Below are 24,642 nucleotides of genomic sequence, written 5' to 3'. Positions count from 1 at the left end.
AGATGGAATAATGAACTAAATAAAGTGAAAATAATGGGATGGACATAGTGTAGCAAAAATTATATTAGCATAAATTACATGCCAATACTCAACTCATGAGTTTTCTGGGCTAGTTGGAGGGAAAAAAGAATTAATCAAAGCAAGAAAGTAATTTTGAAGTTATACTTGATTTTGGAGTCCAGAGGTACACAAACCAGAGGTGGATGAAGATACTCATCACCCCTCTCAGAACTGAGTTTATTTTCAGCAGCCCAGGCAGGACAATTAATGAAGTGAGGCTATCCTGGTGTTTCCCTGCTCTCAATTTCCACTGCTATCTTTACATATTCTGTTCAGTAGTTTAAATTAAAATAGCTTCTGGTAAAAGTAAATTATAGACTGTAACTTTTCTCCAGAGTAGATGAACTCTCATTCAGTTTCAAACCTGTTTTCCCATAGTTTTGCCTTTCTATCTGTTTACCACCTCCAACTTAAGTCTTATTCATCCTTTTAGACTCAGCCCAAGTTCCAACTTCTGTGATTTTCCCAAAAGTTTGAGTCCAGATGAATTTTGCTAAAACTTCTGTGACACTCATGTTGCATTGCTTAGTAATTATTGCATGATCATATGACTTGCCTCCTTATTTGGACTATAAGTTCCTACAGGTTATGAAATATGTACATTTATTTGTGAAATCTAAAGTATTCCCAGCCAAGTTCTGGGCCAATGAAAGTGAATAAAAATGGGTTATTTGGGCTCTGGCACATATATTTGCTCAAAGTAAGAACCAACTTGAACCATCTAGGATGAATCTGGTTTTGGTCTTTCTCCATGAAAAGCATTAATGACATTTTGTGTTTTGCTTCTGTCATTAATTTTTAAGGTGCTCAGAAAATCATTTTTGGTTTGCATGTGAAATCATGTACTGCTTTTCAGAGTGAAAAAACATGAGTAATTTTTGTTATGAATAATTTAGGATACCCAGGGATATTCTATTTCTGGGTAAAATAGTTCAAAATAGGACTTCAGTATGCATGTGTGATACATATTTTTTTTAAAAGCATCTTCTTGAAAGATTTAGTAAATTCAGTCATTCAAATAGTTTTCTCTCCAGACCCAAAAATGTTAGGGCGTTGCCAGCTTTGAGTTTATCCTGAAAAAGAAAAGGTTTTATTTTTAATGCATTATTTAATGGTTGTTTTTAAAGACACTTTATTGAGTGTCTTTATCAGGTTTTTAAAAAATCAAATCCTCAGTGTGAGAGAAAAATATTAGCAGGTTAAACAATGAAGCTCTTACCAAAATCCTCTTGACCTATTTTTGGCCGCACTATTTAAAATCTGTGTTTGACTTGGCAGTAGGAGGAAAGGAGGAAATTACAAGGTGGAGAGCCCTCTTAGGAAAATGCTCTTTGAAAACTCCTAAAGTTTTCAAAGATTTAAAAAATTTATTAGAGGCAAAACAGAGAAAACAATACAGTTTAGGACCGTGGGACAAAAGAGCTGGTGACAGTACTCGGAAGTCATGTAGCCACCCCTCAGCTTCTAGGCACAGGTATCGATTTTTTTGCATTCTCCCACCCCCACAAGGTAAGCTCTTTCAGGGCAAGAAAAGGGAAACAGATTGAGAGTTTCAGAATGTTGTACAAATATGTACATTTATTTATTTAACACGAGAAAAGGACTGCCAAATTTTCCTTCACCTTCTCCCCGCTATAAACTAGATCAACTCTACAGAAAGAACTCCTGTGATTTTAGAGGTAACTTTAACTTTGTGAGACCCTAATTGATGGATATCTAATTTGCAAAGGTCAGGCATTTAGCTGAGGATGGAATGAAACATGTATAGTATTGTATAACATCAATACCATTAATGTATATCTACATATCATGATCATTTCAGAGCTCCAAATTCAAAATTATAAAATAGATGCTATCTTCTGAGGGCTATTTTTTTTGGTAATAGAATCTATTTTTATTTACTTACTTTGCAACAGCTTTATTAAGATATAGTTAGTTCACTTGCCATACAATTTACCCATTAAAGTGTATAGTTGGTGATATTTAGTATGTTCACAGAATTGTTCAGCCATCAGTTTCTTGTATGTTATTCCAGAGATATTTTATGCATATATAAGCAAATACTTATATTTAGGTATAAAGATATTATTTTTTTCACAATTGGATAGTGTACTATACACAAGCGGAAATATACTATACTGTACTTTAAAAAGCACCTTGCTTTTATTTTTGTTTGTTTTTTTTTCTTTTTTGCTTTTTAAACTTAATATACCTTGGAAATAGATTTTTAAGTGTTTTTATGGATGTATAGATTCCATTGTATGGATATATTATTACATATGTAACTATTCTCCTATAGACTGTTTTTAGTCTTTTATTACAGACAATGTTGCAATGAATAATCTTGTACAAACTGTCATTTTGAATTTGTGACAGTATAAAATTTTTATGTTATTTTAAAGCTTGAAAATGATAAGCACATAAAATTAAATGATGAGATATAAAATAATTATTCCATTGAACTCTTAATTAGGGTACTTGGGGGTATCTGGTTTCAGTTTAATTTATATTAATTTTATGGAAAGTTGTTTATTTTCAAACTCTGTTGTAAAAAGATACCTTATTATGGCTTTCTACTTTAACAAGAAAATATTTAACAATTCAAGTGTCTTAAGGTGGGTAAGTGCCAAAGGGGAGACTTCCTGTATAAAAGCAGTCTGAGGGTTCCCAGTTCATAACTTGCAACTAGTAAACATCATAATGGATTTTTCTTGGCATCTGTAAATGTGCTTTAAGCCTACTGAAAAGATTTGATGAGCTTAATCCTTAATGATTAGAGCAGAGAATTAGAGACCAAGAGAACTTTTGTATTCTACTGTAGTAGAAAGCCGAGAATTATATAAAAGGATTATGACTAAGACTTTTCTAAGATTTGTTAAGAGTTTATATATCCACATTTGTGTGTTTGTGTGGCCATCTCTGACCCCTAGTAGTGATTGGTGGTGAAGCCCTCAGGAAAAAGTTGTTTTTCTGGAAGGTGAAGGTGGGACAGGAAAAGTATGGCAAGGGAGAAGGAATCTGAGGACAATGCATTTCATGTTAACTCTTCTTGGTTCAGAAGCCTAAGGGGTAGACTAGGCATTGGCAGCATTATGGCACATTTACCCACCCTAAAAGTCAAATGCCAAAAGAAAAAAATCTAGTGACTTGAGGTCCTTGGGTCCTTTTTAATCAAGAATTTAGTATCAGTATTTAAATTATTAGAATGATTATAATTTCTGAGATTGGTATATTTGTAACAGACATATTAAATGAAAAAATGTAGACTTTTTTATTATTCATCTAACATGCAAACAGAAACATATTATTATGATATGCTTCTTTGCAGTTTTCTTCCTGGCCTTCATGAATGTATTAGGCTGTCTTTCAGCTTTTTAACTTTTTTTTGTCCTTCAATAGTTCAGCTATTTCTGGTGATCTAGTAACAATTCTAGGAATATTAAGTGTAATGAATCCCTGTTCTTTGTTATCACACATGAGAGTACTCTGAAACCAAGCACTTACAGCAGGAAAACAGAAAGCAACCCATGACATAAAAGGCATATACTGCATCAAATTCTTCCATGGATTCTATCAATTTTCCAGGTTCCAGCTCACCTAGTGGAAAGGGGTAATCAGTCCCCAAGATGACTTTATCCTGAAAAAAGGAAATATATTTTTATTGATAATTTTTTAGAACATCAAAGAACCTTCTATAAACTTAATTATATATAATTATTACAAGCACTGTATGGTGAAATATCAAATTTCTTCCTGATTAATAGAAACACTCATCTAAAAATTTAATAATTTAATGGATTCAAAACTTATTCTGATATTTTCTCCAGCAGATGTCACTATGAGGTCTCCTAAAATTGCAGTTCAGTCCCCATTTTCCCCTGACCTTTTTGTTTTCAATAACTGAAATAAAGAACATTCAGATATAAGAAGCAGGCATTTGTTTAATAAAACACGTTGATGTCTTCAAATGAAATTAAGGATTCTGTATTTCTTAGAATGATACATTGCAATTGATATCACAATTTTTGAAAACATACTAACTAGAGTTGAAAGGAAAAAAATGAAAAAGAAAAACAAAAACCCAATTGAATGCAAAGAAAACAACTCCCAAACAATTCCTATCTCTATAAACTGGATGATTGTCTGTTTTTTGAATGGTGTAGCTTCAAATTTCCATTTGACATGCTGTACATCAAAGCCCATGGACTTGACCATCGCCAAAATATAAATCAGTATGTCAGACAGTGTTCTGTAATCTACATTACCCTGGTCAACAAAAGAGAAATGGCCCATGTCTTCAGGGAACTCATAATTTAATGAGTAGGACAGTAAACCAATGATAGTTTATCAAAATAAAATACAAAAAATATTTTCAACCAGAAATTTACCTTCTAGAAACATATCCTACTCGTATGCATGTAATAGAAATATACAAGTAAAATTAGTTGCAACATTATTCATAGCAGCAGAGTACTAGCAAACTAAATTATGGCAAATCCAAAACCCAAAAGGAACCAGGGATACTTACATATACTGAAATAGAATAATCACCAAGTTATATTGTAAAGAATGTTCTTGAAGTGTCGTTGTAGAGGGGAAAAAGTCTAGGACAATGTATTTGCTATGCTAATATTTCTGTTAACAAGAGACCTATAGATTCGTGAATACATGTTTATGTGTATACAGTCTATTTTAGGAATGAGACCCAAGGAACAAATAACATTATTTGCTTCCAGGAAAGAAGACTAGGATCTGAGTTGCAGCCCACTTCTTTTTGGGGGCATATTTCACATACTACAAAATTCACCTTTTTAAAGTCTATAGTTCAGTGGGCTTTAGTATATTCATGGTTTTTTATAATCATTCCCCCTGTCTAATACCAGAACATTTTTATCAGTCCCAAAGTAAACCCATTCCCTTAGCTGGCACTTTCCATTACCTCCTCCCTCCAGACCCTGGAAAGCACTAATTTGTCCTCTGTGTCTATAGAAATGCCTATTCTGGACATTTCATAAGAATTAAATGTAATGTGTTACTTTCTTTCATTTAGGCTGAATAATATTCCAATGTATAGATATCCCAAATTTCATTGACCCACACATCAGATAATTGACATTTGGGTTCTTTCTATCTACTTTTTGGCTATTATGATAATGCTGCTCTGAAAATTTGTGTACAAGTCTTTGTATGAACTTATGTTCATTTATCCTAGATATATATTTGATGTGCACTCCAGCCTGTGGGGTCTGTGTGTTGTGGCTGCAATGAACAGATTCACACAGACTACAGAAGTCCTGCGGAGAAAAGGGGATGGCATGGCCACTCTCTAAGTGAGAGAGAGGGCCCAAACACCTGCCTGGACAGGCTTTTATTGCTTTTCTGGGCATATTATGCCTAGGAGGGTCTTCATTTACTATGAACAGGTTCACTTTAGGTGGTTACCTTTTACAGAAAACAAAGGAGAGGATGTTGCTAATTACATCAAAGAAGAAGGATATTTGCAAATGCAGAGGGAAAAGTGGTTGAACTTGTTACATTCATCCTTGGGAGATTTAGCATAGATTTTAGGAAGTTACTTTAAAGATACGCAATAAACATTGGCTGCCTCAATTCAGGGTAAGGGAGTTCTAGTAAAAGCAAACCTCAAAGCAGCCTAGGTACAATGCAGGCCTGATTCCACACAAGAGAACCTATCCGTGGGCATGGGTCCTGTGTGCTGACCTTGCTCCCGGTCAGTTTTCTGAATCAAGGGCTGGACTACATTCCCCACTGCCATATGGAATAGTCCCCTATATATATCTAGCAGTGGAATTGCTGTGTCACATGGTAAAACTATGTTTGACATTTTGAGGAACTAATTTTCACAGTGCTGCAGATTCTACATTCCTACAAGCAAAGTATGAGAGTTCTAATTTCTCCAAATTCTTACCACACTTCTTGTTGTCCATCTTTTTTATTATAGCCATCATAGTGGGTATAAAGTGATAACTCATTATAGATTTCATTTGCATTTATCTAATGACTAAGCTAAGTGTCTGTCCATGTGCTCATTGGTCATTTCTGTGTCTTTGGAGAAATATCTGTTCATATCCCTGTGTTTATTTAAGCCCATGTGTTTTTTTTTTCGGTTATAGTTGTAAGAGTTTATATTTTCTGAATACTAGAGACTTATCAAGTATATGATTTACAAGTACTTTCTTCATTCTGTAGGTTTTCCTTCTACTTTATTGGTTGTGTCTTTTGAAGTAGAAAAGTTTTAGTTTTGTTGACTTCCAATTTATCTGTATTTTCTTGGGCTGCTTATGGTTTTGGTGTGGTATTTAAAAATCATTGCCTAATTAAAGGTCACAACAGTTTACAACTATATTTTCTAAGAGTTTGTAGCTTCGCTTTTCCACTTAGGTCTTTGATCTATATTGAGTTAATTTTTGTGAATGGTGTAAAGAAAGGTCCAACTTTTTTTTTTGCATGTGGATATCCAGTTGTCCCACTACTGTATATTGAAAAGACTATTCTTTCCTCACTGAAATGTATTACACCTTTGTTCAAAATCAGCTGATCTTTATGTTTGTCCTTAAGCCAGTACCACACAATTTTGATTTCTCTATCTATGTAAAAGTTTTAAAATTCAAATTTTGAGTCTTCCAACTTTGTTCTTTTTTTTTTTTTCAAGATGGTTTGGCTATTCTGGGTCCCTTGCATTTCCATGTGAATTTTAGGATGAACTTGTCCATTCCTATTTCTAAAAAAAGCACACCTGGATTTTTGGTAGGCATTGCATTGAATCTGTAGATCGAAGTGCAGAGTATTGCAATTTAACAGTATTGTTTTCAAATCAGTAGGATGACTTTTTATTTATTTAGGTTTTCTTTAATTTTCTTCAATAATGTTTGATAGTTTAGTGTCCAAGTCTTATACTTTAGTTGAATTTATTCAGTATTTTATTCTTTTTTGATGCTACTGTAAATGAAATGTTTTTCTCAATTTCATTTATGGATTATTCATTGTAATATATAAATACAATTAATTTTATATGTTTATATTGTATCCTACAACCTTGTTGAATGTGTTTATTAGCTTTATTAGTTTATTTGTGGATTCCTTAGGATTTTCTACATACAAGGTTATGCCATTTCCAAATAATTGTGTTTCTTCCTTTCTAATTTGCATGCCTTTTATTTATTTTTCTTGCCTAACTGCCCTGGCTAAAATCTCTAGTACAATGTTGAATAGAAGTGGTAAGGATAGAACCTTTCAGTCTTTTGCCATTAAACATAATAGCATTATTTTGAGTACTCCTTACTCTTAAGCATAAGAAGTCATTCTAGCTCAGTTTGCACTTTATCTGTATTGAAATAAGCCTCTTCTACAAGTAGCCCAGCTTCCTTACAGTGCAAAATGGTATCTAAAAACCAAGATCTGGGTACCAGATGTGCTAATTATTGTTGATATGGAACTGTGTGCATGTGCACACAGACACACCTATATTTCTATATCTATTTATCTATATTTGTAACTGCCTTCTCCAACAGGGAGATACATGAATTTTATTAAATTTATTTACTCATTTTGTTCAAGCTTAGAATGCACAGAAATCATTTTTCAGAATTGCTAAAACATACTGCTCCAAAAAGCAAAATTACTAGCTAGAATTTAATATTTTAAAAGTAATAATTACCGAGTAAAATGCAAAATTCCTAGGTGTTCAATTGGATGTTTCAAATCCTCACCTGAGGATATGTTTATTGATTTTAGAGAGAGAGAGAGGGAAAGAGAGAAAAAGAGAGTGAGACACTGATATGAAAGAGAAACATTGATTGGTTACCTCCAGTATGCACTCTGGAGAGCACTGAACCTACAACCTAGGTATGTGTCCTGACAGGGGCATGGAACCTGCAGCCTTTTGGTAAACTGGACAACACTGCAACCACTGAGCACCTGGCCAGGGCCAACTGAATAAATTTTGACAAATGTATACACCTATGTTGTATCCCTACCAACATACAGAACATTTCCATCACTCTAAAAAGTTCTCTCATATTCCTTCACTTAAAATTGTTTCCAGTATTTGGCTATTTTGAGTAAAGCTGCTATGAACTTTCTCATAAAGTTTTTTTCTGGATTTATGTGGTCATTTCTATTGGGTAAATACATAGGAGTGAAACTTTTGGGTGTAGGGTAGGAGTATGTTCTAACAGCATATGAAAATTCTAGGAGTTCTGGCCAAGATGGAGGCGTAGGTAGAAATATTTCACTTCCTTGCACAACCAAATGAAGGATAACAACCAATTTTAAAACAATGAATAACCAGAAGTGCCTGAAAAATCAAACTTTGGGAAGCACTCTGACAACCAAAGAGTTAAACATTCACATAGCCCTGGCTGCTGTGGTTCAGTGGATTGAGCACTGGCCTTCTAACCAAAGGGTTGGTGGTTTGATTCCCAGTTACGGCACATGCCTGGGTTGTGGGCCAGGTTCCCTGGTGCAGCCACACAAGAGGCAACCACACGTTGATGTTTCTCTCCCTCTCTTTCTCCCTTCCTTCCCCTCTGTCTAAAAATAAATAAATAAAATCTATAAAATAAAATAAAAACATTTATTAAAAAAATAAGACAGGCAGCTAAGCTGAGAGGATGCTCGCGGCAAGGTGGTGGACCATGTGGGTGTGGCTGGGCTGGCTGAATGAGAAATTAAAAATTCAAAGCTAGCTGTAAAATACTGTGGGGGTTGCAACAGTTGGCTAAACCCCAGTATAACGGGAGAGTTTGTTGGAAAGTGGGGCTAGAGATGAGCAAGTACGCAGCATTGTTCCCTCTCTGACTCCTCCCCCACAGACAACACCACAATGCAGCAATGAAGGTAGCCCCACACTGGTGAATACCTAAGGCTATATTCCTTTACAACATAACAGGTTCGCTGAGACAAAGAAATGTGGACCAAATAAAAGATCAAAAATTCTGATGAGGAGACAGACAACCCATATGATGAAGAGTTCAAAACACTGGTAATCAGGATGTTCACAGAAATGATTGAGCTTGGTCACAAAATGAAGGAAGAAATGAGGGCTACCCAAGGTGAAATAAAGCAAAATATACAGGGAATGAACACTGAAGGGAAGGAAACTGGGACTCAAATTGATTTGGAACAAAAGGAAGAAATAAACATCCAACTGGAACAGAATGAAGAAATAAGAATTTAAAAAAATGAGGAGAAGCTTAGGAACCTTTGGGACAACTTTAAGCAATCTAATATCTGAATGACAGAGGTGCCAGAAGGAGAAAAAGAAGAGCAAGAAATTGAAAACTTATTTCAATAAATAATGAGGAAAAATTTCCCCTATCTGGCTAAGAAAATAGACTTCCAGGAAGCCCCAAGAGTTCCAAATAAATTGGATCCAAGATGAAACACACCAAGGCATATCATCATTAAATTATCCAAGACAAAAGATAAAGGAGAGAATCTTAAAATCAGCAAGAAGAAAGCAGACAGTTACCTACATAGGCGTTCCCATTAGATTATCAGCTGATTTCTCAAAAGAAACCTTACAAGCAAAAAGGGGCTGGAAAGAAGTGTTCAAAGTTATGAAAGGCAAGGACCTACATCCAAGATTCCTCTATCCAGCAAAGCTATCATTTAGAATGGAAGGGCAGATAAAATGCTTCCCAGGTAAGGTCAAGTTAAAGGAGTTTATCATCACCAAGCCCTTATTGTATGAAATGTTAAAGGGACTTATCTAAGAAATAGAAGATAAAAATACTATGCACAGTAAAAAGACAACAAAGTCATAACTATCAACCACTGAACCTAAAAAACAAAAACTAAAACTAAGCAAGCAACTAGAACAGGAATAGAATAACAGAAATGGAGATCACATGGAGGGTTTTCAGTGGAGAGAGAAAAGGGAAGAATAGGGGGGAAGGTACAGGGAGTAAGAAGCATAATTGGCAGACATGAAATAGACAGGGAGAGTATAGGAAGAACAGTATAGGAAACAGAGAAGCTAAAGAACTTATGAATACAACCCATGGATGTAAGAGGGGGATGCTGGAGGGCAGGTGGTTGCAGGGTGGAGGGAGAAAAAGGGGAGCAAAAATTAGGAAAACTGTAAGAGCATAATGAATAAAATATACTTAAAAAAAGAAAAAAAAGTTTTAGTTGCTCCACAACCTTCCCAATGGAGTTTTTCATCTTTTTGTGTTTGGCCATTCTAGTGATAGGTGGTGGTTCCTCATTTTGGTTTAAATTGGGTTTCTGTGATGAAGTAATGATGTGGAGCATCTTTGCTTATTTTTTTTTACCATTTTAAAGAACATATTTCCTTGTAGTTTCTTCTCTCTTTTTATTTTTCAAGTTCTAGTGAGATATAATTGACACATAACATTGCATTAGTGTTAGGTGTATAATTAATGATTTGATATATTCAGTATTCCCCCTTTATCCTCAGGGAATACATTCCAAGACACCCCATTGCCTGCCTTAAACTGCAAATAGTACCAAACCCTATATATATTTTATTTTTCCTATACATACCTACACATGATAAAGTTTAACTCATAAATTAGACACAGTAAGATATCAGCAATAATAACTAATAATAACACAACAATTATAAGAATATACTGTAAAAAAGTTATATGTGATCTCTTTCAAAATATCTTATTGTACTGTATGTACAGTGTGGATTCTCTGGAAGGGATGGAGCAGGATGGCATGAAATTTCATCCTGTTTCTCTTTACTGTGTGCAGTTTAAAACTTATGAATTGCTTATTTCTGAGTTTTTCATTTAATATTATTAGACTGCAGTTCACCCTGAGCAACTGAAACTGTGGAAAGTGAAACTGATGATAAGGGGGACTACTGTGTGTATATTGAGAAATGATCATGACAATAAGTGTAATTGACATACATCACCTCACAGTAAAAAAATTTTTCATATGATGAGAACTTTTAAGACTTACTTTCTTAACAACTTTCACAAAGACTGTAACACAGTATTGTTACTGTTATTCACAGTAACCATGCTGTACATTACATCCTTAGAATTTATCTTATAGTTGGAATTTGTACCTTTTTTAATTTAAAAAATTTAAATGTCTTCTATTGATTATACAGCTGTCCCATTTCCCCACTTTATACCCCTCTGCTCTGCACACCTCCCACCAGCATTACCCCGCCCCCCTTTAATTCATGTCCATAGGTCATACATATAATTTCTTTGGCTTCTACATTTCCTATACTATTCTTAACCTCCCCTTGTCTATTTTCTTCCTACCATTTATGCTTCTTATTCCCTGTATCTTTTCCCATATTTGTCCCCAACTACCTCCCTGCTGATAACCCTCCATATGATCTCCTTTTCTGTTATTCTCTTCCTGTTCTCATTGTTTGCTTAGTTTGTTTTTGTTTTTGTTTTAGGTTCAGTTGTTGATAGTTATCAGTTTGTTGTCATTGTACTGTTCATATTTTTTATCTTCTTTTTCTTAGATGTATCCCTTTAATATTTCATATCATAAGGGCTTGGTGATAATGAACTCCTTTAACTTGACCTTATTTGGGAAGCACTTTATCTGCCCTTCCATTCTAAATGAAAGTTTTGCTAGATAGAGTAATCCTGGATGTAGGTCCTTGCCTTTCATGACTTTGAATATTTCTTTCCAGCCCCTTCTTGCCTGTAAGGTTTCTTTTGAGAAATCAGCTGATAGTCTAATGGGAACTCCTTTGTAGGTAACTGTCTCCTTTTCTCTTGCTGCTTTTAAGATTCTCTCCTTATTTTTAATATTGGGTGATACAATTATGATGTCCCTTGATGTGTGCTTCCTTGAGTCCAACTTCTTTGGGACTCTTTGAGCTTCCTGGACTTCCTGGAAGTCTATTTCCTTTGCCAGATTGGGGAAGTTCTCCTTTATTATTTGTTCAAATAAGTTTTCAATTTCTTGCTCTTCTTCTTCTCCTCCTGGCACTTCTATGATTCAGATGTTGGAATGTTTAAAGTTGTCCTGGAGGTGCCTAAACCTCTACCCTTGTTTTGGATTCTTATTCCTTCATTCTGTTCTGGTTCAATGTTTATTTCTTCCTTCTGCTCCAAACCATTGATTTGAGTCCCAGTTTCCTTCCCTTCACTGTTGGTTCCCTGTATATTTCCTTTATTTCACTTTTCATAGCCTTCATTTTTTCCTCTCTTTTGTGATGATATCCAACCACTTCTGTGAGCATCCTGATTACCAGTGTTTTGAAGTCTCCATCTAATAGGTTGGCTATCTCTTCATCACTTAGTTGTATTTTTTTCTGGAGCTTTGATCTATTCTGTCATTTGGGCCTTTTTTTTTTTTTTTTTTTTGTTTCGGCACACTCATTATGTAGTAAGGAGCAGAGCCTTAGGTATTCACCAGGGTGGCACAACTCTTGTATGATGCTGTATGTGGGGGATGGGTCAGAGAGGGAGCAATGCTGCTTGATCAGCCCTCTGCCAGCTTTCAGCCACTTCCCCAGCTACCCATAAGCAGGTTGGCCCTTCTGGTGCCAATTCCCAGGTGGGTGGTTTTGTGTATGTTCTAGGACCCTGTGTGTCTCTCCAATGAACTGTTCTGTGAGGCTGGGAGTTTCTCCTGCCACCTCAACCATCACAGATTTTTTCAGTCAAAGGTTTTGAGGCTTTCCCTGTACTAGAACCCTAGGTTGTGGGGTCTGGCTCGCTCCCCAGTTGTTCCTCCCAGCTTATCTGCAAGCCAATGTGAGATGGCCCACTCTGCCAGCCACTGCCTCACTCACCCAGGTCCTCCAGTTCCCGCTGCCTTGCCACAAATCCTCTCTGCCTGGCTGCCAGTCTCTACCCCTAGTATGGATAAATATTTCCTCTTTAACTCTTTGGTTGTGGGACTTCCATTACATTTCTGTCAGCTTTGGGTGTTTTGTTTCTGTTTTGTTTTTTAATTTGTTGTTGTCCTTCTTTTGGTTGTTGGAGGAGGCACAGCGTGTCTACCGATGTCACCATCCTGGCCAGAAGTCGGAAGTTTATACCTTTTGACTGTCTTCACCGATATTCTCCTGCATCTTTAAACATGTTTTTGGCTAGTAGTGTATCTTTTGGAAACTGGCTATTTAAGTGTCATTTGTTTTTAAATTGGGTCATTTGTCCTTTTATTATTGAATTGTAGTAGTTCTTTATTGTGTATATAATTCCTTTATCATATATATGTTTTGTGATGTTTTCCATCATATGTGGCTTGCCTATTCATTTAATTAATTATTCTTATGATGAACTAAAGTATTGAACTTGGTGAAGTATAATGTGTTAATTTTGTTAAATGTTTATTGCTTTCTGTGTCCTATCCCAAGAAATTTTTGTTGGCTCTCAGGTTGAGAAGATATTCTCTTACATCTTCTTCTTGAAGGTTTATAGTTTCAGGTTTAATGTTTATGTGCATGATCATTCTCAAATTCACTTTTTTGTACATCAAAACAAATAATTCTAATGAATTGAAAACATTAAATTTATGGAAATCTATGAGTCTATAGAAAATGTGTATTTGACATCATTTGTGATGTGGGCTCGACATCAACTTCTTACTTTGAAAACTGATATCTAAAAGTAAAAAATTAACAATAAACCAGTCAGAGAGAGGTGAGTACCATATGATTTCACTCATAGGTGGAATCTAATGGACAAAATGAACTAATAAGAAAAATGGAGACAGACTCATAGATAGAGAGTGGCTGACAGCTATCTGGCAGGTTGGTTGGGAGTGCTGAGGGTGTGTGGAGGAATTGAGTAAAAAAGAGAAAAACAGAAAAGACTCACGGACAGGGACAACAGTATGGTGATTGCCAGGGCAGTGGGGGAGGGGTTGTGGAGGAGGGTATAGGGTATAAATGGTGAGGAAGAAGACTTGGAGTGGTAAACATACAATACAGTGTACAGATTATGTGTTGTGGAATTGTGTAGTAAAATATTTAAAAACAAATAAATAAATATAAGGAATTAAGCCTTTCTTGTCCTCTCAGAACTTATGTTTTTTGGAATTTTTAATTTTATTACTTATGATATTATTTTGGCTAAGTACATAAATCCTGTTTTTGAGATGTATCTTACAGGGCCTGCTTTCCTTCTCCTCATGCTTTGGGCTCCCTGTGGCTGGATGAAACATGGCTCTTTTCCTTGCTCCAGCTGAGAGATCTGAGCTGGTTTGGAAGTGGGTGAGGTTAGGAAAGCCACAGCCCCATAGTTCTCCATCATCTCATCCCTTTACACTATTCTCTGAGCAGGCACCCAGCTTGCCCATACCTCTTAGTGCAATACACCTCCATGTCCTTAAAAGACACTGATTCCTGGGGCCTAGCTCACTATTGTCATCATCTGACCTTTTTTATATCCTTATTGGGTAAAGGTAAATGTCTCAGGAACATGGATTCTGGGTTCCTGAGCCTCTGCAGCATTCCAACAAACAAGTTTTGCTCACCATTCACCAGTCCTTGCAAACCAAACCCTCATGCAATAAAAACCTCAAATGAAGTTTTGTGTGTGGTGTGAAGTAGAATCAAGGTTCATTTTTTAACCTCTTATGGATAGCTACTTGTTCCAACACTGTTTATGAAAAGCCTTTTCATCAGAGGCATGGACACATGACACAGAGTGACAGCTATCAGAAGGGAGGAGAGAAGTGGGGCCTGGGTGAAAGAAGGTGAAGGGATTAGGCAAAGAACATATATGCATAACCCATAGACACAGTTAGCAGTGTGGTAACGGCAAGAAGGAAGGGGTTGAGGGAGCTGGGTGGAGGTGGGCAAGGTAGGGAAAGGGGACATCTGTAGTAGTGTCAATAATAAAAGAAAAAAAAAGAAACGTCTTTCCTATAGCCATTTAATTGTTTTTGCAACTGTGTCAAAAATTAAACTGACCAGGGATACCCAAGATTGCAGAGGAGTAAGTGGAAGCTACAGTAATCTCCTTCCAGGACCAAATTGGAATCACAATTAAAGTGTAGAGAGATCATCTTGAATAACCAGTTGAACACTATCCAAAAAGAAGCCTTATAACCATGGAAAAACAGAAGAAACACTTCACAAGACTGGTAGAGAGTGCAGAGGAGGTGCAAGAAGGCTAACTTGGCTCCCACAGGTGTGGCAGCTGAAGTTCCGGAGGGATATTTCAGCAGTCAGGGGGTTCCCCCTGAGAAGTGTGTGGTCTAAACCTTAAGCTGGGTTCCCCAGCCTACAGCATGGGAAACCAGATAACGTACAGCTGTGAAAGACAGCAGGGGTTCCTGTCTGCCAGGGAGAGATTACTAGACATGACTGGAGCCTCTTAAAGGTCCAATGAACAAAATTTTATTTGCAGCCACTTACCCTGGGCTCCAGCAGAGGGAGGTCAGAGTAAACTAGAGATGTGTGAGGAGAGTCTGGGCTGGTGACTCTGGGGAGAGAACTGAAGGAACAGCCACCAGGATTCCTCTGCTGAGATATTCCACATTTTGCAGAGGCCATCTTTCTGAGGCAGAGCACTCCTCTCCAAGTGGCATTAGCCCGAGAGGAGGCAATAGCCATGCCTGCAGGAATTGCTCTGCCCCATCCTGTGAAGCTTGACAGATTTGCTGAGTACAGCTTGAGGCTATATACTGATTAAATTTAATATCTGGGAGTTCTAGACTTAAGCTGGCTTTCCTCTGGGCCCAGTAGTGGTAAAAGCTGGCCATGGTGCACAGCCTAGTTCTTTCTGCACACAAACAGGCCCAACAGAGGGAGCCATACGCAATGGATCACAGATAGCTCTAAGCGCATTGCTCAGGGACAGTTAACAAGTAGCGTCTGACAAAGACCTGCACCAGAGTCTTTGCAGATCTACCTAATACATGGAAACAAATACAATACAGAAGCCCAAATTGGAAGACAAAGAAACAGACCCCAAACAAAAGAACAAGAGAATTCTCTAGAAGAAGAGCTAGATGAAAATAGAGGCAAGCAGTTTATCAGATAGTTTTGAGTAATGGTTATAAGGATATTCAACGGCATGAAAAAAGACAGAAACCATGGAAAAAAACCAGAAACAAAGACTGCAATATCTGAAATAAATAATACACTGGAAGGTATGAACAGTTGGTTAGATGAAGCAGAGGATCAAATCAGTGATTTGGAAGACAAGATAGGAAAAACACAAGTCAGAGCAGAAAAAAGAAAAAAATGAGAGCTTAAGGAACATTTTGGACAACAAGAAGCATAACAACATCTACATCATGGGAATACCAGAAGGAGAAGAGAGCAAGCAAGGGATTGAAAATCTATTTGAAGGAAGAATGACCCAAAACTTCCCTAATCTGGTGAAGGAAAAAGACACACAAGTCCAGGAAGTGCAGAGAGTCCCAAAGAAGTTGGATCCAAAGAAGTATACACCAAGACACATCATAATTGAAATGACAAGGCTTAAAGACAAAGAGAAAATCTTAAATGTTACAAGAGAAAAGCAGGTAGTTTCCATCAAGGGAGCACCAATTAGACTATCATCTGATTTCCCAATAGAAACATTTCAGGCCAGAAGGGAGTAGTGTGAAATAGTCAAGGTGGTGAAAAGCAAGTACCTACAACCAAGGTAACTTTACCCAGCAAGGCTCTCATTTAATATGGAAGGAGAAATAAGGAAGCTAAAGAAGTTTGTTAACACCAAACCATCACTGCAACAAATATTAAAGGGCTTGCTGTAAGATAAAGAAGAAAAAGAGAAAGAGAAAATAACAGAGGAAAATAGTCTGACAATAAAATAGCACTGCATATGTATCTATCAATAATTACCTTAAATGTAAATGGCTTAAATACTCCAACCAAAAGACATAGGTTAGCTGAGCGAATAAGAAAACAAGACCCATATATATATGCTGCCTTCAAGAGACACATCTCAGATTGAAAGATACACACAAACTAAAAGTAAAGAGATAGAAAAAGATACTTCATGCAAATGGAAAGGAAAAGAAAGTTGGGGTAGTAGTACTTATATGACAAAATAGACGTTAAAACAAATGCTATAGTAAGAAACAAAGAAGGACACTATAAAATGATAAAGGGAACAATCCAACAAGAGGATATAACCCTAGTAAACATTTATTCACCCAACATAGGAGCACCTAAATATGTGAAGCAAATCTTGATGGACATAAACGGAGAGATTGACAAAAATAGAGTCATAGTCTGAGCTTTTAACACCCCATTAACTTCAATGGATAGATTTCCCATACAGAAAATCAACAAGGAGACAGTGGCCTAAAACCCACACTAGATCAAATGGATTTAATGGATATCTTCAGAGCATTTCATCCCAAAGCATCAGAATATACATACTTTTCAAGTGCACAGGGAATGTTTTCTAGGATAGAGTACATGTTAAGACACAAAACAAGTCTTAATAAATTTAAGAAGGTTGAAATCATATCAAGCATCTTCTTTGACCACAATGCTATGAGACTAGAAATCAATCACAAGAAGAACACTGAAAAACATGCATAGACATGGAAGCTAAAGAACAACATGTTATTAATCAATGAATGGGTCAACAACAAGATCAAGGAAGAAATCAAAAGATAACTTGAAAGAAGTGAAAATGAGGACACATCAACCCAAAATTTGTGGGACACTGGGAAAGCAATTCTAAGAAGGACATTCATAGCATTACAGGCCTATCTCAAAAACAAGAAAAAGCTCAAATAATCTAACTTACAGGAACTTGAAAAAGAACGACAAACAAACTGCAAAGTGAATAGAAGAAAGAAAATAATAAAGAGCAGAAATAAACAAAATACAGCCAAAAAAATTAATAAATCCAAGAGCTGATTCTTTAAAAAGATAAACAAGATTGACAAACCCTTAAGCAGACTTATCAAAAGAGAGAGAGAGAGAGGACCCAAATAAATAAAATCAGAAATGAGAAGAAATAACAATAGACACCAAAGAAATATAAAGGATCATAAGAAAATATTATGAACAACTATATGCCAACAAATTAGACAACCTGAAAGAAATGGATAAATTCTTAGGAATATACAATCTTCCAAAAATCAGGAAGAATCTGAGAATGTGAATAGACAGATTATACCTAGTGAAATTGAAGCAGTAATCAAAAAACTCCCAATGACCCCCCAGCCCCCAGGAGTAGATGGCTTCATAGGTAAATTTAAGCAAACATTCTGAGAACTAACACCTGTCCTTCTCAAATTATTTAATAAAATTCAAGAGGAGGAAAGTCTTCCAAACTCATTTTATGAGGCCAGCATTATTCTAATTCTAAAACCAGATAAAAACAGTACAAAGAAAGAAAATTATAGGCCAATATCCCTGATGAACATAGAGGCTAAAATCCTCAACAGAATATTAGCAAACCAAGTACAGTAATACATCAAAAAGATCATACATCATGATGAACTAGGATTTATTCCAAGAATACAAGGTTGGTACAACATTCACACATCAATAAATGTGATACACCACATAAACAAAATGAAGGGTAAAAATCACATGATCATATCAATAGAAGCAGAAAAAGCATTTGATAAAATCCAGCACTATTATATGATAAAAACTCTTAGAGAACTATGAATAGAGAGAACATACATAAACATATTAAAGACCATAGATGACAGACCCACTGCCAGCATCATACTCAACAGGCAAAAACTCCAAGCATTCCTCTTAAGATGCAGACCAAGACAGGGATGGACACTTTCACCTTTCTTTTCAGCACAGTGCTGGAAGTCCTAGCCAGTCCTAACAGACAAAAAGAAGAAATAAAGTTATTCAAATTGGAAAGGAAGAAGTAAAACTACCCTTATTTGCAGTCGACATGATAATGTACATAGAGAACCCCAAAGATTCCACCAAGAAGCTACTAGAACTGATAAATGAGTTCAGCAGTATAGCAGGATATAAAATTAATATCCAGAAATCAGTTGCATTTTTATATTATGCAAACAAACTAACAGAAAGGGAAATTAAGAAAACAATCCTGTTCACAACTACTACAAAAAGAAGAAAATACCTAGGGATAAACGTAACCAAGATGTAAATACCTGTACTCAGAAAAGTATAAGACACTGAAGAAAGAAATTAAAGAAGATACAAACAAGTGGAAGCACATACCATGTTCATGAATAGGAAGAATTAACATCATTAATATGTCCATACTTCCCAAAACAATCTATGCATGCTATGCAATTCCTATCAAGATTTCAATGATGTGTTTCACAGAACTAGAACAAATATCTCAAAAATTTATATGGAACCACAGAAGGCCCTACAGAGCAACAGCAATTCTGAGAAGGAAGAACAAAGTTGGAGGAATCATGCTACCTAGTATCAAACTATATTATAAGGCATGGTAATCAAAACAGCATGGTACTAGCATAAAAACAGACACATAGCCCTGGCTGGCATAGCTCAGTGGATTGAGCATGGGCCTGCGAATGAAAGGATCACGATTTGATTCCCAGTCAGGGCACATGCCTGGGTTGCAGGCCAGTTCCCAGCAGGGGATGATGCACGAGAGGCAACATACATTGATGTTTCTCTCCCTCTCTCCTTCCATTCCCTTCTAAAGATAAATAAATAAAACATTAAAAAAAAAAAACCAGACACATAGATCAATGGAACAGTTTAGAGAACCCAGAAATAAACCCACACCTTTATAGTCAATCAATATTTGACAGAGGAAGCAAGTGCATACAATGAGCTAAAGATAATTTATTCAATAAACAGTGTTGGAAAAATTGGATAGATATGTGTGGAAAAATTTAACTAGACCACCTTCTTATACCACACACAAGAAGAAATTAAAAATGGATTAAAGACTTAATTGTTAGACTTGACACCATAAAAATCATAGAAAAAAACAGGCAGCAGAATTTCAGACATTGCTTGTAGCAATACTTTATGGGATATCTATGCAGGCAAAGGAAACAATAGAGAAAAATAAATAAATGTGACCACATAAAACTAAAAAGTTTTTGTACAGCAAAGGAAACCATCAACAAAATAAAGAGACAACCCACAGAATGGGAGAATATATTCACTAATTCGTCTGCTAAGAGGTTAATATTCAAAATTTATAACTTAAAAAACTCAATTTCAAAAAGCCAAATAACCCAATTAAAAAATGGGCAAAGGACCTGAGTAGACACTTCTCCAAAGAGGATATACAGATGGCCAATAGACATATGAAAAGATGCTCAACATCACTAATTATCAGAAAAATGTAAATTAAAACCAACGTCGGGAACTGCTCTGCCTGGTTTCAGGAGCTGTAACCCCCCCCATGTCTAAGGCTGAGTGAGCAACCTTGGGACCATAAGCCACTAGGAGACAAAGCTTATCTCCATGGCAGGGGCACTGCCTCTGCTCCTTTTACTTCACCCTGCCTGGCCCCCAATGCTTGATTGTTGAGGCAATGATGGGTAAGATTCCTCAAGGCAGGGATGACCCAAAACAGGAACAATCATGTGGAGCCCCCAAGGAGGGACTTGGGGGGGCTATAGAAAAAGGGTGATGGACCCTCACCCCTTGGCTTTGACATAGCCTGAGTCCTCATTCTGTCTGCAAGAAGTCTCCTAATCTCTTGGCTACCTTACTTCCCCTGCCTGACTTAAGCCTGAAACAATGCTGGAGGTGGGTGCAGCCCTGTTCTGGAAAGGGAAGGTTCCTTAGGGTGATCAGGCCTAAGAAAGAATGCATAAAATCCTATGAAACCTACTTTGCTAATACCCTCAATTTAAATGATAAGGGTCCAAGCAGGAAATGAATTTGTTTCTCAGAGTTTTATGGCTCTTTAGCTTGAAACGGGCCCTCAGAGTTCTTTGAACATTATCTACTATTTAATCATTTCTGCCTCACAATGATTAATGAGCTTTTTGTATACACACTGTATTCCCATGTAAATTGAACCCAATAAAACCCTGTCAAGGCAGGGGTCGGGCGCTCTCCTCTTGAGAGTGGCTGAGGCGCTCTGAGGCTTGCTCTCCATTTAAGAGAAGCCACGCCATCCCTTTTCCTCCACAGGACTTGGTAGTCCATGTGAAGTTGTCTTGTATCTTATCCATAATGCCATGGACACTGCAGGCCAGTGTCCAAGTCAAACCACAGTGATATATCATTCCTGTCAGAATGTCTATCATCAATAAATCAACAAGCAACAAGTACTGGCATAGATGTGGAGAAATGAGAACCCATTTGCACTGTTGGTGGGAATGCAGATTGGTGCAGCCACTGTGGAAAGAAGTGTGGAGATACCTCAAAAAATTAAAAATGGAATTGCATTTTACACAGTGATCCTACTTCTGGGAATATATCTGAAGAAACCCAAAACTCTAATTCAAAAGAACCTAAGCTCCTATGTTCCCTGAAGTGTTATTTACAGCTGCCAAGATATGGAAGCAGCCCAAGTGTCCATAAGTAGATGAGTGGATAAAACAACTGTGGAACATTTACACAATGGAATACTACTCAGCCATAAAAAAGGAAAATCTTACCCTTTGTGACAATATGGATAGACCTGGAGAACATTATGCTAAGTGAAATAAACCAGTCAGAAAAAAGACAAATACTATATGGTTTCACTCATATGTGGACTCTAATGAACAAAATGAACTAACAAGCAAAACAGAGACAGACTTATAGATGGAGAGTAGGATGACAGCTGGGGTATGGGGATGTTAGCGGGTGGAGGGATTGGGCAAAATGGAAAAGGACTCATTGACATTAACAATTGTGTGATTTCTGGGGGAGGGAGGGATAAGGGGACTACACAGTAATGGAAAAAGTACAATAAAGACTAAATAAAAAATAACTGGATAAGAGTGAGTCTGTTTCTGCCTCTCTAGCCTACTCCATCAACCTATTTTCCATTCTATGTTAGTACCACATTGTGTTGATTGCTATAGCCTTATAGTAGCTCTTGAAATCAGTGCAAATCTCCAACTTTTTCTTTTTCAAAATTGTTTTGGCTTTTCCTATACATATGCCTATACATTTTAGCTTTAGTTTGGATTATGTTGAATCTATAGATTAATTTGGAGGGAACTGACATCTTAACAATATGGATTTTTTCCCCAGAAAAAATTGATATGTCTGGGCTTAGATGTAATGAATCGCTAAGCTTTGAATTTTTCCTCTATATTATTTCTTGCATCCCTCACTTATACTTCACTTCCCCAGTTTCTCCCTTAACTCAGGCTGTGACCATCTCTTAGCTCAGCCAAGTGTGACCTCTGTACTCCCAAACCACCCTATATATACTTTTATTCATAGCACTTCTTACATTTCTATGAGTTAATCACTTATAATAATAGTAATAATATCTAAGATTTACTGATTGCTTACTATGTGCAAGAGCTTATTCTAAGCCATTGCATTCATCAACTTATTTAACCCACACAAACCTTTCTATGGGATGATTTTTATTATTATTCCTATTAAACAAATGAAGAAACAGAGGTGACAACTAACTTGCCTAGAGTTGCACGGCTAGTATGTGGTGGAGCCAGGCTTGTGTCTCTATCGCATCTACTCAGTTTAGAACTGGGACAGATACAGTGACCCAGGTCTGAGCCAAAGACTTGGTAGAGAGTTAGTGTTTACTGAGTTAAACTGGGTCACTAGTATAGTTTTCTTACTGGTCTCCCTGAGATCATTCGTTCATTTCAATTCAGTCTCATTCATTTCAATCAATACCTAACACTGGAGAGAATGCTATTTTTAAAATACAAATCTGATCATGCTACATCTCTACCTAAAATCTTTCAATAATTTCCAATTATCCAGAAAGCAAAGCCCAAATTCCTTAACGTGGCATGTTTCCTTCCCCCAATAAATGTGAGTAAGAAAGTCATCCCAAACCTGAGTTGGAGCTGAACTTTGTGGTCTGATATGACTAGCTGCTTTGCCTGGGAAATAATTAGCACGCTTGATAGAATTCTTCTTCCCCTCTCCTCCTCCTCCCTTTATTTTTCAGTCTAACAGAACTGTCTAACCATTTTATCCCTTATAAAATGTCTCTGTCAAGAATCTTTGAAATGGACTTTTGAGAAAGCTTCTTCCTTTGAAACAAGTTGGAAATAAAACTCTGACATGTGCTTATAATCAATTTGAGAGTTTCTTTAACAAGTGTGTTTATTGAAGGAATGAGTGCTTAATTGTTTCAAAGAAGGAGATCTGAATATTACTAGGCCTAAAAAATACATTAAATGTATTTTTAAATTCAATATATTTTATTGATTATACCATTACACTTGTTCTATTCCCCTCCTTCATTCCCCTCCACCTTGCACACCCCTCCCCCCTTCCCCCCTTTAGTTTATGACCACATGTCTCAAGTTCTTTAGATTCTATATTTCCCCTACTATTCTTGCCCTCCCCTTATCTATTTTTTACCTACTGCCTATGCTACTTATTTTCTGTATCTTCTCCCCCCTTCTCCTCCTCCCACTCCCCTGTTGCTAACCCTCCATGTGTTCTTCATTTCTAGGGTTCTGCTCCTGATCTAGCTGTCCTCTTGGTTTGCTTTTGTTTTAGGTGTGGTTGTTAGTAACTGTGAGTTTGCTGTCCTTTCACTGTTCATATTTTTCATCTTTTTTTTCTTATATAAGTCCCTTTAACATTTCATATAATAAGGGCTTGGTGATGATGAACTCCTTGAATTTGATCTTATCTGAGAAGCACTTTATCTGTCCTTCCATTCTAAATGAAAACTGCTGGATAAAGCAATCTTGGATGTAGGTCTTTGGATTTCATGACTTGGAATACTTCTTTCCAGCCCCTTCTTGCATGTAAGGTCTCTTTTGAGAAATCTGCTGACAGTCTGATGGGAACTCCTTTGTAGGTGACTGTCCCCTTATCTCTTGCTGCTTCTAGGATTCTCTCCTTCATTTTCATCTTGGTTAATGTAATTATGGTGTGCCTTGGTATGTTCCTTCTTGGGTCCAACTTCTTTGGGACTCTCTGAGCTTCCTGGATTTTCAGGAAGTCTGTTTCCTTTGCCAGACTGGGAAGTTCTCCTTTATTATTTGTTCAAATAAGTTTTTCACTCGTGGCTGTTTCTTTTTGCCTTCTGGTACCCCTATAATTCGGATGTTGGAATGTTTAAAGATGTCCTGGAGGTTCCTAAGCCTCTCTTCATTTTTTTGAATTCTTGTTTCTTTATTCTTTTCTGGTTGGATGTTTTGTTCTTCCTTCTGGTCCACTCCATTAATTTGAGTCCCAGTTTCCTTTCCACCACTATTGGTTTCCTGTGCATTTCCCTTCATTTCAATTAGTTTTCAATTAATTTGTGGCTAAAATCAACCAGTTCTGTGAGCATCCTGATCACCAGTGTCTTGAATTGTGCATCTGAGAGGTTCACTATTTCCTGGTCGCTTAGAGTTATCGGCTCTGGGGCTTTGAGTTCTTCTTGAGCCATATTTTGGACTGTTTATGCCTGTTACATATGAGGAGCAGAGCCCTAGGTCACTCAGGGATGGGCCACTCAGTCGCTGGGTTGTGACGCTGTATGTGGGGGTGGGGCCAAAGGAAAGCAATGGCAGGCCTCCTCTGCTGCCTCCCGTGGCCACTACGGTCCTCTC

General features: G+C 36.8%; 1 protein-coding gene across 1 annotated transcript in view; it reads right to left on the bottom strand.

Moving 5' to 3' along the window:
* Positions 1-831: 831 nt before the first annotated feature.
* The window catches only part of ACMSD (aminocarboxymuconate semialdehyde decarboxylase), a 72,610-nt gene continuing 48,799 nt past the window's right edge, over positions 832-24,642 (bottom strand). Inside the window, exons 10-12 of the mRNA XM_037069125.1 lie at positions 3,608-3,697; positions 2,864-2,872; positions 832-1,133 (exon numbers count right to left, since the gene is read on the bottom strand). Coding sequence (XP_036925020.1) covers positions 1,071-1,133; positions 2,864-2,872; positions 3,608-3,697 — 162 coding nt within the window. The 3' untranslated portion in view covers positions 832-1,070. The remainder of the gene's footprint in view (positions 1,134-2,863; positions 2,873-3,607; positions 3,698-24,642) is intronic.

This window comes from Sturnira hondurensis, unplaced genomic scaffold, assembly GCF_014824575.4.
Source record: "Sturnira hondurensis isolate 20B ecotype Veracruz unplaced genomic scaffold, ASM1482457v3 Scaffold0000256, whole genome shotgun sequence".
Classification (NCBI taxonomy): domain Eukaryota; kingdom Metazoa; phylum Chordata; class Mammalia; order Chiroptera; family Phyllostomidae; genus Sturnira; species Sturnira hondurensis.
The sequence above is the reverse complement of the archived record's forward strand: the minus strand, read 5'-3'. Positions and strand labels throughout refer to the sequence as shown.